Source organism: Pangasianodon hypophthalmus, chromosome 11 (assembly GCF_027358585.1).
Source record: "Pangasianodon hypophthalmus isolate fPanHyp1 chromosome 11, fPanHyp1.pri, whole genome shotgun sequence".
NCBI classification, from domain to species: domain Eukaryota; kingdom Metazoa; phylum Chordata; class Actinopteri; order Siluriformes; family Pangasiidae; genus Pangasianodon; species Pangasianodon hypophthalmus.
Window position 1 is genome coordinate 26,500,632 of NC_069720.1, and position 16,894 is coordinate 26,517,525.

Consider the following 16,894-nt stretch of genomic DNA (forward strand, 5'->3'; position numbering starts at 1 on the left):
AAAAGTAATAAAGGAACAGATGAAGTTGTTGCACATAAAACGATTTATTTGTCAAACAGTGAACAAAGTCCAGTTTCAATAGTTACTACACACACACACACACACACACATACACACACACGCGCGCGCGCACACACTTTTTTTTCTTAAAAAAAAAAAAAGCGCACTGCACGTGAAGACTGATGATTTATCAAGCTCGGTACTGAAGGAAATGTATGACGAGGTGAAGGGCACCTTGCTGTGCACTGACGCAAACCCACACACTTATAGAAAGCTTTGCACACTTTGCACAAACCAAATTCACTTCTGCCTGCCCGCCCGCGTGCTGCTCCCCATCCGGCCGGCCTTTTATTATTTATTTTTTTATTCTGTCTCCGCATTTCGCCTGCATTGGTGCGCACATGGTGAGTAGAGCGCGCGCACTGCGCTGTGTGCTATTGTTTCTTCTTGCTCAGTGCATGCTATTATTTTTGTAGTGCAATTATTTTGTAAAAAGTCTGTTACAGCTTTTAATGTGTAACTTCACTAATGTGCATTTTATTACTTTTCCCTCCAGTGTATAAAGAGCCTTTTTCTTCTGCTTTTCCTCAGACATATTTACTGTTAGGCTTTATATATATATATATATATAAATATAAAAACTGTCATATACATGTGTTTTTCGTTTTATATATATATAGATTTAATTTTTAGCTGTAATTATTTGTAAGAAGTTCAGCTGAATGCCCTGCTTTAGAAATAAAGTTTAAAACCCGCGTGCATTGTGGTGACTGAGATTCCGTTTGATCTTCTTGTGCTGTAATTATTTTTACGTTTTGTTTGTGGGGTTTTTTCTTTTTCCTTTTTTTTCCTGTCCTTTTTCGTGGTGCATTAATGCCGGTGGGGGGTGAGGAGAACCGGCGATCCCCGCGCGCTCGCGCTCCTTTGCTGCCCATAAAACGCAGCGCGTGCTGAGTGACAGCAGCGCAAATGGGGCGGAAAATTAAAGCATCTTTCGCTGAGGGGTAAAAAACGAGAAGCCAAAGAGAAACGAGACGAGCACGTGCTCAGAAAATGAGCTAAAATATTGCAGATATACATCAAACCAAAGATATATATATATATTTTCCGACGGTGTAGCGCTGCTTTCCTCTTTATATTCTGTTTTTTTTTATTTTTAAAATTTTACTTCATTTTAATTTTTTTTTATGTGTAATATTACGCGGACCAAACTGCAGGGAAGCTCAGGAGAGATCAAAAGTAAGACCAAAACGAAAAAAAAAAAACCGTAAAGATGATTAAATAACGGATTTTGCTTTTTATCATTAAAAGGCTATTCGATTAAAAGGAAATTTCGATTGTCTTTTTTTGTACGCTGGGCTTATTATTATTATTATTATTATTATTATTATTATTATTATTATTATTATTATTATTATAGGTTGGTTTATGGAATTATGGTAGTAATTATTATTCGGCTCTCACGTGCATTCGGGTTTTCTGAGCGCGCGTGCACATGGCATTAACGCTGTATTTCCGGCGCTTTTTCAGGATTTCTCCGAGCAGAGAGACATGCAGAGGCAGCTGCACGAGAGCGCGGTCGGAGTTGCCCCTCGTGTCCCAGGGGACGCGGTTCAATCGCCCCCTGATGTCACCGAGCGCAAAACGTTCTGCCCTGCGGAAAAGAAATCCGGAGAAACGGATTCCAATAAAGTGTACGGGACGTTTCCGAGCGGAGCGCCCGTTCCTCCCCCGGTTCCTGCCCCTCATAAGGATGCCTCCGGGCCGTTTTTACCCCAAACGGATAAAGCCATGTCGCAGAATAACTGCCCCTCCTCCGCGAAACAAGGGGCAATGGTGGTTCTGGGCACAGATGGCACTGCGTCTGTTCAGCTCAACCGGGTAAGTGGATGTCAAATTCACTTTTTGTAACTCAAAAGAGAGGCATTTATGCACAATTAAGCCCGAATTAACCTCTTGGGGAGAGCATGTAGGGCGAGAACAAAGCTTTAGGGCATTAGAGGAGGTAAAAGTACACCTGACAATCTGCTCTGTACTGCTGAGATCAGCAGGGTTGAGACCTGAATGGAAATCAAATCATGCAGTGTAGAATTAACACATTAATCCCAACAGTGTTCAGACCAGCATGTGTGATCAGATCTGAATAATAATAAAAAAAAAATCAAAGTGGGACTTATCCCTCAGTGGTGGTCAGTTACACCTGCAGTCTGTTCATCAGGAGGATTTTTTCACACACCAAAGTGCTGTAATGTAGCATGAGCTCTTAACATACTGAATTAACACCTACAGAATGGAATTAACACAGAATTAGGAAAGTCAGCTACACCTGGTAATCTGTTCTGTACTGCTGAGGTCAGCATGTATGTAAGGATGTTAGAGCTGAATAACAAAAAAAAAAAAGGAGATATTGTCAGCTGTGCACCCAGGAAAACAAATGTGCAGTCTCACATTAACACATACAGTGCTGAATGAAAAATGAACATTACAATATTTAATGAAAACCTAGAAATTTGGTATTGAAAAAAGTGCTGAGATCAGCATGTGTGCTCATATGCACATGCAGAAAAGGAATCTCAGCATTGTGTTATTCACAGAAAAAAAGAAAAAAAATGTTGAATTATCACCTGCAGAATTGAATCAACACAACTGTTAAAATATGTTGTTAAAATACACCTGTCAAATGTGATATGCTGAAATCAGCAGCTGGGGAGAAAATTGTCAGCTTTGTGTAGAACCTTTATTTACAGGAATATAAACAGGCCCTTTTAATTATAACCTCGAGTCGCAAATTAACACCTACAGTGATGCATTACCTCCTTCAGTAACACACTAACACTCACAGGGTTAAGGTGATCAGTTACACCTGCAGTCTGTTCGTCACTGCTGAGCTCAGCATGCAGGGAAAAATCTCAGAGTGTTTATTCACAAAACAGGAAATCCTCTGGGGTGAAATTTAACAATTACAATAGCAAATGAATGCCTACAGTGGTAAGGTCATAACACTATTTCTGCAATCATTTCTTTATTGCTGAAGTCAGCATATGTGCTAAAAAAGAGAGAGAGAGGTGAGAAAAGGGCCTTAACTCACAGCAGTAGAAATGCAGTATTGAATTAACTCAAACAGCACTGATTAATATGTAGCTCAGAGAATTAACACCTACAGTGTTGAGGTAGTAAAATATGCCTGACAGTACGTTCATTACTGCTGAGCTCAGCACTATACAGAAAAATCTCACCTTTACTCAGAGGATCATGTGTTAATTTGTGACTCTCAGACAATACAGAATGTACACACAGAGTATATTAATTCGAAAACATTTACAATGTTGACTGAACACTTAGTGTTTAATTAATGTGTGAGAGAGAGCGATAGAGACAGAGAGAGAGAGTGAGATATAGATAGATAGATAGATAGATTAGATAGAGATGTTTTTATATCTTGGTATCCTATCCCTACAAAGATAAGAATATCTGAGAGTTTGAACCTTGTGGGGACATTCATCTGGTCCCCGTGAGGAAAACTGCCTTTTTTTTTTTTTTAACAAGACCTGCAGGTTTTTATTATTTTTATTTTGCTCACTGAGGTTAATGTTAGATCTAGGTGGAGCATAGCTTTAATTATCTGCATTAATAATTATGTCAGTGGAAGGTCCTGTGTGTGTGTGTGTGTGTGTGTGTGTGTGTGTGTAGCCTTGGGGGATTATGATTCTTGAATATCTGGGCAATGTGTATATTTAGTAATGCATTTGGAAATAGTGACACCACAGAGGCAGTTTGTGGCACCAAATGAAGCCTAGTGCTCTTAACTCCGCACTTACTGCAGCTTTAACACTGTAAAATTGCACTGCAGCTTTAACACTGCAGTAGTGTACCACATCTTCAGCACAACTGTACCAAAGTCTAAACACTTCACTACTGCACCTCAATCCTGCACTACATTACTGCAGATTTAACATGGCAGTGTTGTACCTTAGCTCATTACTCCACTACACTGCATCAGGTTTAACACTAAATTAATGTGCTGCAGTTTTAATACTGCACTACGGTTCTGAAGCTTTAGCACTGCACTTCCTTACTGCAACTCTAAAATTGCACTACTGTACTGCATTACTGTAGTGCACCACTAACACTGTGCTACTAGGTTAAAGCTGAAACACTATTGTACTGTACTGTAAAGCTGCAACACTGTACTGTATCGCATGCTTAATAATGCACGGTTCTAATGTACAGCAGCCTTAACACTGCACTGCAGGCTTAACACTAAATTACAGTGCTGCAGTTTAGTGCACTGCGGTTTGGGACGGAGCCAACCATTTGTGACGGTGCTTGTGTGACACTGCAGTATAATTACTATTGTCTTTCCACAGAGGAAATATACTTATGCTGTATACACACACACACACACACACACACACAAGCAGCTCTGACTGATTATGCTGATTGAAGTGTGTGATTTGCAGTGTGTGATTTGTAGTTGTGGGAAACGAATCGCACTGAGTCATGAAAAAAAAATCACAAAACATGCTGCATATTGGTCTGCAATTTTCGCAATATGTGATTATGTTGTGTGTCTATGTGTCTATTGGGACATCAAGCGCATGATTTTCATATAGAGCTGTTTCCTAAAAGACACTATTGCTGGTTTTTTACAATCACTTTTGTGTGGTGAGTTGCAAAGTTTTGCCTATTTTGTCATATGATTTATAATCCGGCTTTATAGCATATCTTCATAACAAAAATGCAGCTGTGATTTCTACTTCTGTGAGTTTTTTTCCTGTTTCTACTGTGATATCTATCATTTTCCTGGATCCATTCATTTCCTCGTTTTGTGTTCTTTATTCACCTACTTTTTAGTCCTGGTGTGTCTAGTTATTTCTGGTTCTGACTCTATAAGTCTCTATTTTCAGGTGTGTTACTGTGGTTGACTTCTCAGAATTTCCATTTGACCAAAAGAAAATCAATCTAGATTTAAACTTTTAAAGATTTTTAACCAAAGATTTATTTCCTGTCTAAATCTAGACAGGCTATCATCAGAAGCATTAGCATCATGCTCTAATCAGCAAGCAGTTTGAGAATTAAGGCAGCGAAAACACAAAAACAGCCATCCTGAATAACTAGGATATAAAGGTATAAAGGATTTGACCCCAGCCTACTTGGTAACTCCAGAAGCTAGCTCCTCATATTGCCTATTTACACTTCTGTACACAAATGCTTTAAACTCCTACTGGTGTGTCCATGCTCTCATTCCTCACTGTAATAATTACATATAGACGGGTCACAAATTAAAGGTAAAAACAACATAAAGTGTTTTTAATAAGGTGTTCAGCATGAGCCACCAGGACAGCTTCAGTGAGCCTTGGCAAAGATTCCCCTGGAACCTTCCTGGATATTTCTTCAGCTGGTGTTTTCATGATGGTGGTGGAGAACACTAACACTTCTGTGTTCAATTTGGTTGAGATCTGGTGACTGTGAAGGCCATAGCATATGATTTGACAGGATGATTATTTTCATCCTCAGCAAACCATTCAGCAAATCCTCATGCCCTGTGGATGAGGGCGGTGAAGAGACCACTCCTTTTAGGATAAAAATGTTTTATCATAAGATAAAGGTAATCAGTCAGAATAACTTTACTGATTGATGGGGATTCTTCCCTCTAAGTGGACAACTGGACCTTTACCATTCTCTTGGTGAATGTCACACATGCATTTGCTCACTTATTGAGAATATAGTGATGGATAACTTACATGACCCCAATAATGACACAGGGCATGACACAGTCATCACTGCTTAATTGTAACATGCAGAACACCTGTCTAGAAGTATCTATGTTTCTATACCACTTATTCAGTTTTTTCCGTTAATTTGTCTGTATCATTCCTATTTAGTTTCATTATCGTTACTGAAAATTTGCTTTATTTGTAATATCTAAATTTATCTAATTTATTTAGTTATCTAATTTAGATATCAATTCATATCCAGATTTCTTTAAAGGTGCTTTGTGAAAATGTCCACTGGTAAATGTACTATATAAATAAAAAAATCAAATTGAATTTAAAGGGTTAATTTTTTTTTTTTTTTTGCTTATTCCCTTTTTTTCCCCCCAACAACCTTTACTGATGTTGCAGATCTCCTTCAGAACTCCTACTATCCTTTCTGGTACCTCATGACAGGGCTGATGCACTGGACATTGATAGGTTTTAAAAATTGCCTGCTGAAATAAGGTGGTTCTTCATGGTCTCTGTTGAAATACAGACGGAAAATCAGCTTTTTAATCTTATCTTGCCCTTAATTTGGGACTAATCTACCCTTTTAGGCTCCAATCAGACCTTTGTCCTTTTAACTTTCCTATGATGCAAACCTTGTTGAAATATGTTGTAAACCCCATCTTTGGGACAACGATGGCAACAGCAATAACATATTGTGACCAGACTGACACTTTCTTACTGAATGATAATCATTCCAGGTCTTTTCTGAGCCTCCAGAAGACAGAGCTTTGCTTTTTTTCCCGATACCATTCCAGTTGGTCTCTCATTTGGAGATGCTGGCAGACCATGATGTCTTCTCCATTACAGATTGCAAGTAATCAGTGTGAATAACACTGACTTTCCAGTGAAAGTGGAATCGTCTTTTTTTAAATTTCTGGTTGAAAATACTCTTGAAAATAACCAACTTTGAGTTTTTCACTTTGAACATTTTTCCTGAAACGGTTAGAAGTTTCACCGGAGTTTATGAGAATGATAGTGAATGATTATGATGACCACAGCTAGGTGGCACAGCAGTTTTTTGAACCTGAGCTTGGATTACTGACTGTGCAGAATATTGCATGTCCTCCTTGTGTCCGCAAGGGTTTCCTCTGGGTTTAAAACATGCCAGAATGTGGATTGTGTTCATGGTTTCTTGTATAGGCTCTGAAACCACCATGACCCCGATAAGGATAAAGCAGTTACTACAGATGAAAGAATGAATGAATGATAGTGGTGGAGACTGCTGGCTAACACATCAGATCCAATAAGTGTTCAGTTATGTTGAGATTGAGTGACTGTGAAGGCCATAGTGCATGATCTACATCATCTTCATCCTCATAAAACCATTTAGTGAGCCCTTTTGTGCTATGGATGGGGGCATTGTCATTCTGGAAAAGACCACTCGTATTAGGATAGAAATGTTTCACCATCAGTAATGATAGTGATTTATTTTTAAAAATGCTCTGTTCTCCTTACAGGAGGAACAAGATGATGATGACGAAGAAGGTGATGAGAATAAAGCAAGAGGAAACTGGTCCAATAAGCTGGATTTTATTCTCTCTATGGTGGGTTATGCTGTGGGTTTAGGAAACGTGTGGAGGTTTCCATATCTCGCCTTTCAAAATGGAGGAGGTGAGAAAAACAATAAGTGGAACACTATGCAGCAAAACGAACAAATTAATCAGCTATAAATAAAATATTTAGTATTAAAGTTAGATTACTGTGCAGAAACCTAAGCAGTCCCACATATATTTATCTATTAAATTACATCTCCACACTGAAAATCTGACTGCTACAGTGAATGTTTATAAACCTGTGGTTATAAAACAAGGCAGAATACAAAATCCTACCAAACTAGGTCTAACTGACAAGATCATTTTGAATAAAAATTGGTTATCATTAATTATTAATTATGAAATTATTATTAATATATAATATACTGACAATATATAAGACAGTGTAGATCACTTTACACAGTGTGTAAGTCCTACTTGGTTTAGAGGTGTATAAAGCTATAATACTGGATTAGCACTTGGGGATATAATACACGTGAAGGTGTGTGCCTTTGGTGAATTCCCCTCGCTGTTCCTGCAGTTGAATCACCATTGGCATACATTATTACTGCAATAAGCAGAAGACACACACATTGATAAAGTTTCCTTTTCAAAATAGCTTGTGTGAACATAAGATATATTCATTCGTACATATTAAGATGTAAACATTTACTTTACTAGTTAGATAACACTTACTACTTAGAAAGCTGACATGGTACATGTGTGAGGTCTGAAGATGAAGATGAAAAGATAGTTTAGTCTAAGTGTGTGTGTGTGTGTGTGTGTGTGTGTGTGTGTGTGTGTGTGTGTGTGTGCTTTTCGTTTGCAGGTGCGTTTTTGATCCCGTACCTGATCATGTTGGGTCTCGCTGGAATTCCCATCTTCCTTTTGGAAGTTTCTTTGGGCCAATTTGCCAGTCAAGGACCCGTTTCCGTATGGAAGGCTATTCCAGCTTTACAAGGTAAACTTACACAAATTTTACACACATTACAATCATAGTTATCTTTACATCTTTAAACTTTACATATTCAAATATTAAACTCACATTTACACATTTAAACCTTGCACCCACACTATAATTTTCACTTTTATAGTTTAAACAATATTTTCACTTTTTCACTTTACTTTTAAATATTATATCTTTTATTTTTACACTTAAGTTTACACCTTCAGTTTCTTTAATCTTTCTTCAGATTCTTTAATGACCATGAAGCCAAGCGTGTAAAATGTTTTCTACACAGCTGGTATCAAACATCATCAGTAAACATAACAACAGTACTATACAGTATAGTGTATAAGCAAATATAAAAAGACACACATTTTATACCTTTATATTTACCCTTATAATTGCAAACTGCTGTGTTAACCATTACACTCACCTTTAAACTTTACACTTGCCTTTGCATTAAACATTCATTCATATTTACCTTTACATATATATTTAAATTTTACACATATTTATATACCAATTAGGCACACACAAGATATACAGTATATCATCACTAAGAGGATCTTGTTAATATGCATTAACTTCATGTCTCAGTCAGTGTTGTGTTTGCCTGTCGGTCAGTAATGTACTGTATCTCATCTCGTTTATTTATTTTAGGTTGCGGGATTGCCATGTTGATTATATCAGTCTTGATAGCCATATACTATAATATAATAATGTGCTGGACTCTGTACTACCTGTTCGCTTCGTTCACTTCGTTGAAGGGCTTATTGCCATGGACTTACTGTACAAACGAATGGAACACAGCTGAGTGCAAAGACAAAGACATGATGCAGCTAGGTAAGGATCATCAGTCTATCTGTCTGTCTATCTATCTATCTATCTATCTATCTATCTATCTATCTGTCTATCTGTCTATCATTCAATTTGCAATAAATGCAGTTTAATTAAAGTAATGTCTATCCTTTTTCTGCTTAACAGAATTTATCTTCTTGTCCATTCTGCTACATCTCTCTGTTTTAGTTTGTCTATCCATTTCAGTATTTTCTTTTTTTTGTTTTTTTGCTCTGCCTTTGTTTATGCCCATTTCTTTCTCTCTCTCTAGTTCTTTCCACTTTCTTCTTTCACTGCAATTTGCCACACATCAGTAACAGCAGAAATTGATCATTATTGTTTTTAACAAGCTTGCTACTTAAGCTTGTTTGCTTTCGGAAAGACAGGAAAATGGAAAAATGCTTTGTGTAACAATGGGATAATAAAAGACTTTTTAAGTCAGAAGTTTGTTTCACTGTTTACCTCTTCCCCCTTTTTCCACCTCCCCACTTTTTCCCCACCTAATGTGCAGTGTGTAATGGCCCACACACACACACACACACACACACACACACACACACACACAAATCATTTATAGGGTCACTGCTACATTAAAAAAAAAAATTAATTAAAAAATTAATTTAAAAATATTTTGTACATAGTAAGAATCTTGTGTATCTGTCTAAAATAAAGTATGTGTTTTAGTGGATTCAGCAATAAAAGCTGCTTACTGGACAGATTTAGTGAAGCTGCAGTGAGAGTCTAGCGTTCATTTGGAGAACTGCATCTCAAAAATCAGCGCCTTTAGCGACATCTGGAGTCAAAGTGGGGAATTGCACCTAAAAACGCCTACCTTTGCAGCCTTACTTCATTTGTGTTTGAATCTTTAGGCATTAATAATTAGTATGGTCATTTTTAAAGCTAACAAATGAATGTTCTGATTTTATAAATGGCAATAAGGACCACAATCTGTGGAGCACTATTTAATAGAGACCTTCTGGGATACAACTACTTACATTTCAAACTGTGGATCAAACCTTCATTTTCTACAAGAATATTTGGTCATAAACCACGTAATCATTTACAGATAGCAATTATTAGATGAACTACTCCCAGGAATTATTATTTGTTTTATGCACCACACTCAGCAATAGATAAAATGATATATAGTATAAAATACTGAACATAATCATGCACTTTTACACAGTGCGACAGTGCGACAATTATATTTTCTGTATATTGTGTGTCTGCAATTAGCACTTTTATTTGTGACTTTTTCTTTGTAATTTGCGTTGAGCTTTAAATTATCTGACTGTTTGTATTTGTGTTTTTTACTGTGAATGAATAACATTTTTTGAATATTGTTAACTAAATCATATTTCTTCTGCTGTAGTGATATTGATAGATGGGTTAATATCAATCAGTAAGACTGTAGGTCATAGGGAGAGAAAGTAATAAAGCTAGTTAAGCTAGTGATGCATGGCTGTGCTCTACTTCCTGCAAAGGCTACACCTTTCACAGTGAGAATGATTACTAAGGATTGAAATTAACAGCTAGTTGGAATGAATTTGAAATTATTTGCTTATTAGTTGATAGCTAGTGTTAGCTACTTAAACATGAGTTGGTTAGTTTGGCTGAGTATAACCTTTTATCAAAACGGCAGAAATGAACCAACAGATGGACTCACAACTCCAACTGAATGAATGATTAGCTCACTATATAGTTACAGTTTCACTATTAGTAAATGTTAATATGATTCATACTTAAACTTGATCTTCATTTATCAATAAATTCGCTACTTACCTCCACCATTTTTGCATGCAAAGTGAAATAAACCTCGGTCCCTTCAGTAACGACCATTTGAAATGGCCTTTGTAAGTATTGTCCTGGAGATGGCTGTGGTAAGCGTTGTCCCTTTGACGTCCCCTATATATTGCTTTATATACTGCTTTGTCACCTCCAGAATAAAACACAATTTATATAGCAGAACTGAACAACACTCAACATATTCTTTTCTCTAATATTAAAATTATAGCCATCTGCTTTCTTTTAGCCACATAATACATCTTTGGTGGTTCTTATTCATCTGCTTTTCCTGTGTAACAGATTCCTGTATCCTTCGAGACAGAAACATCACCTCCATTAGGAACACTACATTTTGTTTGTCTGCAAATGCTGCTGGGAGTTTAAGCAAGCTGTTAAATATCACAACGGATAACAGAACCTATGTCAGCCCCAGTGAAGAATATTTCAAGTGAGGGATTGTTGAACAACTTTGTATTTAAAAATGAATTATTTTCAAAAAAAAAAAAAAAAACCCTAGAATGAATTGAAATTCTCAAAAGGACTCATGTTTATATGAATCTTTAATACATGGTAGTACAGCAGTTTTCTTGAAATTGTGAGTTTCTGAAAGGGAGAACGTGTGCTGAAATCGTTCTTGCATTTTCTCTTACTAGATATAATGTGTTGCACATTTCCAAAGGGATTGAGTATCCAGGAGATATCCGCTGGCCCTTGGCTGCTTGTCTTTTTCTGGCATGGCTCATTGTGTATGCTTCCCTGGCTAAAGGAATCAAGTCATCAGGCAAGGTAAAAAAAAAGGTTAAATAATTCATTCTCTTTAAAAGTACAATCAGTTTTCATTGGTAATTAATTGCTTTCTCTTTACAGGTAGTTTTCATTACTGTGAAATTAGCATTGTGCCAGAGTTGTGATTTTTGAATAAATTGTGATAAAGGTTTATATACTGCCCCTTTGTGTCCATTAGGTGTCACTGCAGTGACTGACTCCCATGGCTGAAATATGCAGTTGTGAAATTTGATGGTACTGATATGTGGATGTGTACAGATGAATATAAAAAAATATATTAGAAGGCAGATAAATTTGAACACGGTAATGAATGCACAGACTTATTTTTGTCTTCTGTTTAACCAAAAAGAAGTCAGGAGTCTTGGAATATAGGATATTGGGAACGTAGTGTCCTGGGAAATAAATGGCTGATGTTGAACATTAGAACAAGCAGGTTTGATACACTGCTTTTGGCATATCAGCCATATCATCACATAAGAAAACTACGCTGCCTGTTTCTGTTGTTCATTGTAATTGTGAAGGTAGAAGCTGAGGCCTTATTTTGTGGTCATTTTTTGCCCAAATTGATACAAGTTGGTTGCTAGTGGGCAGCTCCATGGCCCCCAGCTTAATCCTGAGCTCTGTCTGTGTGGAGTTTTTGTGCATGATTGCCCTGTGTCTGTATGGGTTTCCTCCAGTTTCCTCCTACCTCCCAAAAACATGCCAGTAGGGGGATTGACTATGATGAATTACCCTTGGTGTGAATGACTGTGTGATTGTGTGTGTGTCTGGTGCCCTGCAATGGATTCGCTTCCCATTCAGGATGTGCCCCCGCCTCCAGCACGTGTCCCGAGTCCCTGGTATAGGTTCCGGATCCACTGCCACTGTGTTGAGGCAATGTTGTGTTAAAAAATAATGTTGTGTGAAGAGAACATTCTGGAGCTCTGGAATATTATTTTCTTTAAGGCGATGTTAGGAAGGTGCTGAAGGAATGTTGTGTTAGCACTAGCACTGGCAGACTCACTTTATTCTATCTTTATTATATATTCCAGTAATTACTGGTGGTTAATTGAGGACAGAAAAAAACATTTTTGCATAATTTTTGATGCGACTGCAAAGCACTCTTTATTCTGTATGGTAAAATATTATCAGCATGTGGTACATCATTATGTATGAGTTGTCTGCTGCATATTGCTGCAGACATGTTGTATTTTCTTACACAGATTTGAGGAGTCACATTTCAGTTTATGTGCATTTGATAAATAAAGAGCTTCTTCTTCTCATTGGTTGATTTCTAAATGGGAATTTTAAACATTTTAAACATTTTTTTCTTTCTGTGATTCCTTGTTATTTCACAGGTGGTGTATTTTACAGCTACCTTTCCATACGTGGTTTTGGTGATTTTGTTGATCCGTGGTGTGACGCTGCCTGGTGCAGGATCCGGTATCCTTTACTTCATTACACCGAAATGGGAAAAACTCAATGATGCCAAAGTAAGAGGCAGACTGCTATGCCACAAAATTTACTATATATATATAGTTATATATGAATATATATATATATGAATCCGAAATTAGTATATTATTAATGTTATTAATTGAGATTAATGAATAATGTTAATGTTATTAATTAATATTATTAACATTATTACGTGCACTGTGTCCTCTTCCTCTCTCTCTCTCTTGGTTTGTGCACTCTCAGGTATGGAAGGATGCTGCCACTCAGATCTTCTTCTCCCTCTCTGCAGCGTGGGGAGGGTTAATCACTCTCTCCTCATACAATAAATTTCATAACAATTGTTATAGGTAGGTTTTATTGATAAATTAAATTAAATTAATTGATCAACTGATCAATTGATAATTGATTGATTAATTCCAGCCCACAATATATAATGTTTTGGATATACAGTCTATTAAGACTGAAGTAATTTTGTATAGATGATTCAAAAAATAAGACAACTGAAGTAAAATAATAATAAACTTTTTTTTTTACAGTAAGGTTTGATGATAGCACTGGGGTACCATTGGCATTAAAAATGAAGGCACTTTAGATTAACATTAAGGGAATGTTATTCAAGTTAGTGTTACAGAAACATCATCTTAGTATGAGGGAATAATTACTTACCATGTGTTTTGTTAGGGCTGAAAGACCACTTGCTTTCGCTAGAGAGTCTTGTACTTTTCACCACTAAACATGGACAGGAACCATCTGCTTTCACAGAAAGAGGCCTGTGAAATTGACCAAGCACAGATGTTTCTTTACACCATGTTGGCAAATAAGCTAGCATGTCATGTAATTCATGTTCCACTGTTTCAAACAAAACATTCTAACTTTTATAAATGGGATTGCTGTGAGGTTTTTTCAGTCCAATAGTCATGAGATTATAGTCACTGGCTCACTCATCCACAAGGTCACTCTGGGCTCATCCAACCACCAGTGCATGCAAGTCGAACATATTGCCATCACATGTTGTTCTCCCACGCTTTTGGCTAAAACGATTGTTAGAAAAAAAGGCAGTCTTTAGCTAGCAATGACGCACTCATTGCAATGTTTTTCTTGGGGATAGATCTAAAGGGGCCCTGTATAAGGATGAGATACTACGTCGGCCTCTTGGGAGATGTGGCAGACCAGGCTGCTTGCTCTCTTCTGAAAAACTGTCACAAATGAGATGCTTTCCAAGGGGATGTTACGTAATGCAGTGGCTACCACACAATCACACACACACACACACACACACACACACACACACACATATATATATATCCATCCATTTCCTGTACAGCTTATCCTACACAGGGTCGCTGGGAGCCTGGAGTCTATCCCAGAGGACTCGGGGCACAAGGCGATGGGGTGCCATTCCATCGCAGGGCACAATCGCACACATACTCACACACCCATTCACTCACTACGGACAATTTAGTGATGCCAATTAGCCTACAACGCATGTCTTTGGACTGGGAAAGGAAACCAGAGTACCAGGAGGAAACCCCCAAAGCATGGGGAGAACATGCAAACTCCATGTATACAGAGTGAAGGCAGGAATCGACCCCCTATATATAAATATAAACATTCCCTGTAGGAAGGGTAGCATTCTAGTAATCATGCAGTCCCCTGATTCAAATGATTCCATTAGTGGAACTCTTTCCATCTGAGAGCATACAAGGACCATGTACTAGGGCCCTTGCATTCAGAAGTGTCTCTTGAACTGATGGGTTGCAGTATCCTCAACCTACTCTTCACTCCAACAGGCAAACCACAGGCACAGGTAACCTGGCCTAAATCTTAGTGTGTTAAGTCTTTCTGTCTTCTTCAATTCTATGTTTTTATTTATCAGTGACTAAATAACAATTGAGTGGTTCTATAAACCAATAACATCAGGTGACAATAAAAAACACTATTAGTGAAACTGTTTTCGTCTGAGAGCATTTTAGATGGAAACAGATTTCAATATCTGGTCATTTTTTCCCCCAAAATGACTACATGTGGTCAATATGTAGTCATTTTTTAACCAACATTCAATACATATACAGGGCCTAGCACCATCAAGCTCTGACCATTCAATTTCTGACCATCTTTTGTATTTAAACATGTTTAAAGAACGAAACACTTACAAGAAGTCTCTGCACTTTAACCACACATCTAATGGTCATGTTATTTCTACCATGGGTGTGAGTCAGTTAAGCAATTTATTTAAAATAAGCTTACAGTGCAATTTGCATAATAATTAGGTGCTTAACTATCCTCTCTTATGTGATAAATTGTTGACTTGAACGCACTGCAGAAGAAAATTTGGAATAAATACTTAAATATGCTACATAAACTACTGTACATGTTACATACAAATACAACAAAAAAAGTACCAAAGAAGCACAAAAGTGAAACACTAACAGTAATGACCAGTGTCATAAATACATTTTGATCATGTTTAAATCAGTGAGTGTGACCTTTTTTTTTTTTCTTCCATGTTACCAGTGTTATGGTGACAGGTTATATGATAGGTGACAGGTTGCCATGCTGATCTGAGTTCGTTATTAATAGGCTCAGTTGAGACAGAGTCTCAGAGTCTTTGGCATCTGTAACCAGTTGATTGATCGTTGTACTGACGGTAGGCTACAGGTGCCTGCTACTTGTTCAAGTGGTTTATACACAAGACTGCCACTGGTAGTTACTTTGAGGTTATAGTAAGTAACATGTTGGCACTCATTCAAGCAGGGGTATGTAGTGTTTACTGTACGTTATACTATGTCCCATAGGCCTCAGATTGTACTCTTACCAGTGAGTGTAGGTTTTGTTCTGTACCACATCAGGATTTGTTGGCACACATAGCATTTGCTGATGTTTGTTCCAAAAGCTTTGCATATATTGTGTAGTTCATCTGTCTTGAGATGCTTGTATAACCTTTGCGATTATTTTACATACTTGGGCTCTGGACAGTGCTTTATAAAATTACATTTTGTCTTATTGATCCTTATTTTTTCCCCCCAACAGGGACACTATAATAGTGACGTGTACAAACAGCGCTACCAGTATTTTTGCTGGTTTTGTGATTTTCTCTGTCATCGGCTTCATGGCTCATGAGCTTAAGGTGCCGATCGAAAGAGTGGCAGATGAAGGTAGGTCAATAAAGGGATAGTTTAGTTAAAAAAAAACAAAAAACAAAGACTAATGAAAACACTTTTCTTTAGTTTTGCATTGTGAACTACCTATAGCTAACAAATAACGTTAATCTCAGATTAACAGTTAGTTTCATGTTAACAATATGCCGAAATCATCATATTCTCGTGTAAAACGAAGTTGATGTATGAAGTATGAACTAAGTATGCTGGTTAACTGTATAGGACAGTTTGGATTAAAATTAAGTATACTACTTTGCCACATCTAGGTGAAAACTATAACTTTAGTGGCAAGTAATTTGAATCTGGAGTTACTTGGTTTGAATTACATATGTAAACAAATGTATACAAACTGTGTAGAGTCTGCTGCTGCCTGCAAGACAAATTGCAATAGCAAGAAAAAGATTGACAGACCCTCCCCACCTCTTCTCTTGGAACTATGTATGCTTTCTCACAGCTGGTTTATACTTCTGCGTCTGTGTATTTGTGAACATGTGAGAGTGTTGAGCATGGGCAGTTGCATAGGTGTCTCCTTTCATACTTTTACATACAAGTGAAAGTGTCCACTAGGGGGCAGAAAATGAGAAATGAAAGTCTGGCATTTCACTCCTGACTGAATGGAGAAGGGATTTGGATCGGTACTACTTTTTC

At 37.3% G+C, this 16,894-nt stretch overlaps 1 protein-coding gene across 2 annotated transcripts in view; it reads left to right on the plus strand.

Moving 5' to 3' along the window:
* The first annotated feature begins 240 nt into the window (after positions 1-240).
* Positions 241-16,894, plus strand: part of slc6a5 (solute carrier family 6 member 5) — a 29,101-nt gene continuing 12,447 nt past the window's right edge. Inside the window, exons 1-10 of one of the 2 annotated variants that reach the window (XM_026910028.3) lie at positions 241-404; positions 1,531-1,881; positions 7,223-7,376; positions 8,127-8,258; positions 8,904-9,086; positions 11,166-11,313; positions 11,519-11,651; positions 12,989-13,123; positions 13,332-13,435; positions 16,119-16,243. In XM_026910028.3, coding sequence (XP_026765829.1) covers positions 402-404; positions 1,531-1,881; positions 7,223-7,376; positions 8,127-8,258; positions 8,904-9,086; positions 11,166-11,313; positions 11,519-11,651; positions 12,989-13,123; positions 13,332-13,435; positions 16,119-16,243 — 1,468 coding nt within the window. In that variant the 5' untranslated portion in view covers positions 241-401. Of the gene's footprint in view, positions 405-718; positions 1,240-1,530; positions 1,882-7,222; positions 7,377-8,126; positions 8,259-8,903; positions 9,087-11,165; positions 11,314-11,518; positions 11,652-12,988; positions 13,124-13,331; positions 13,436-16,118; positions 16,244-16,894 lie in introns of those variants that run through there. The other variant, XM_034308863.2, reaches the window with a different exon arrangement.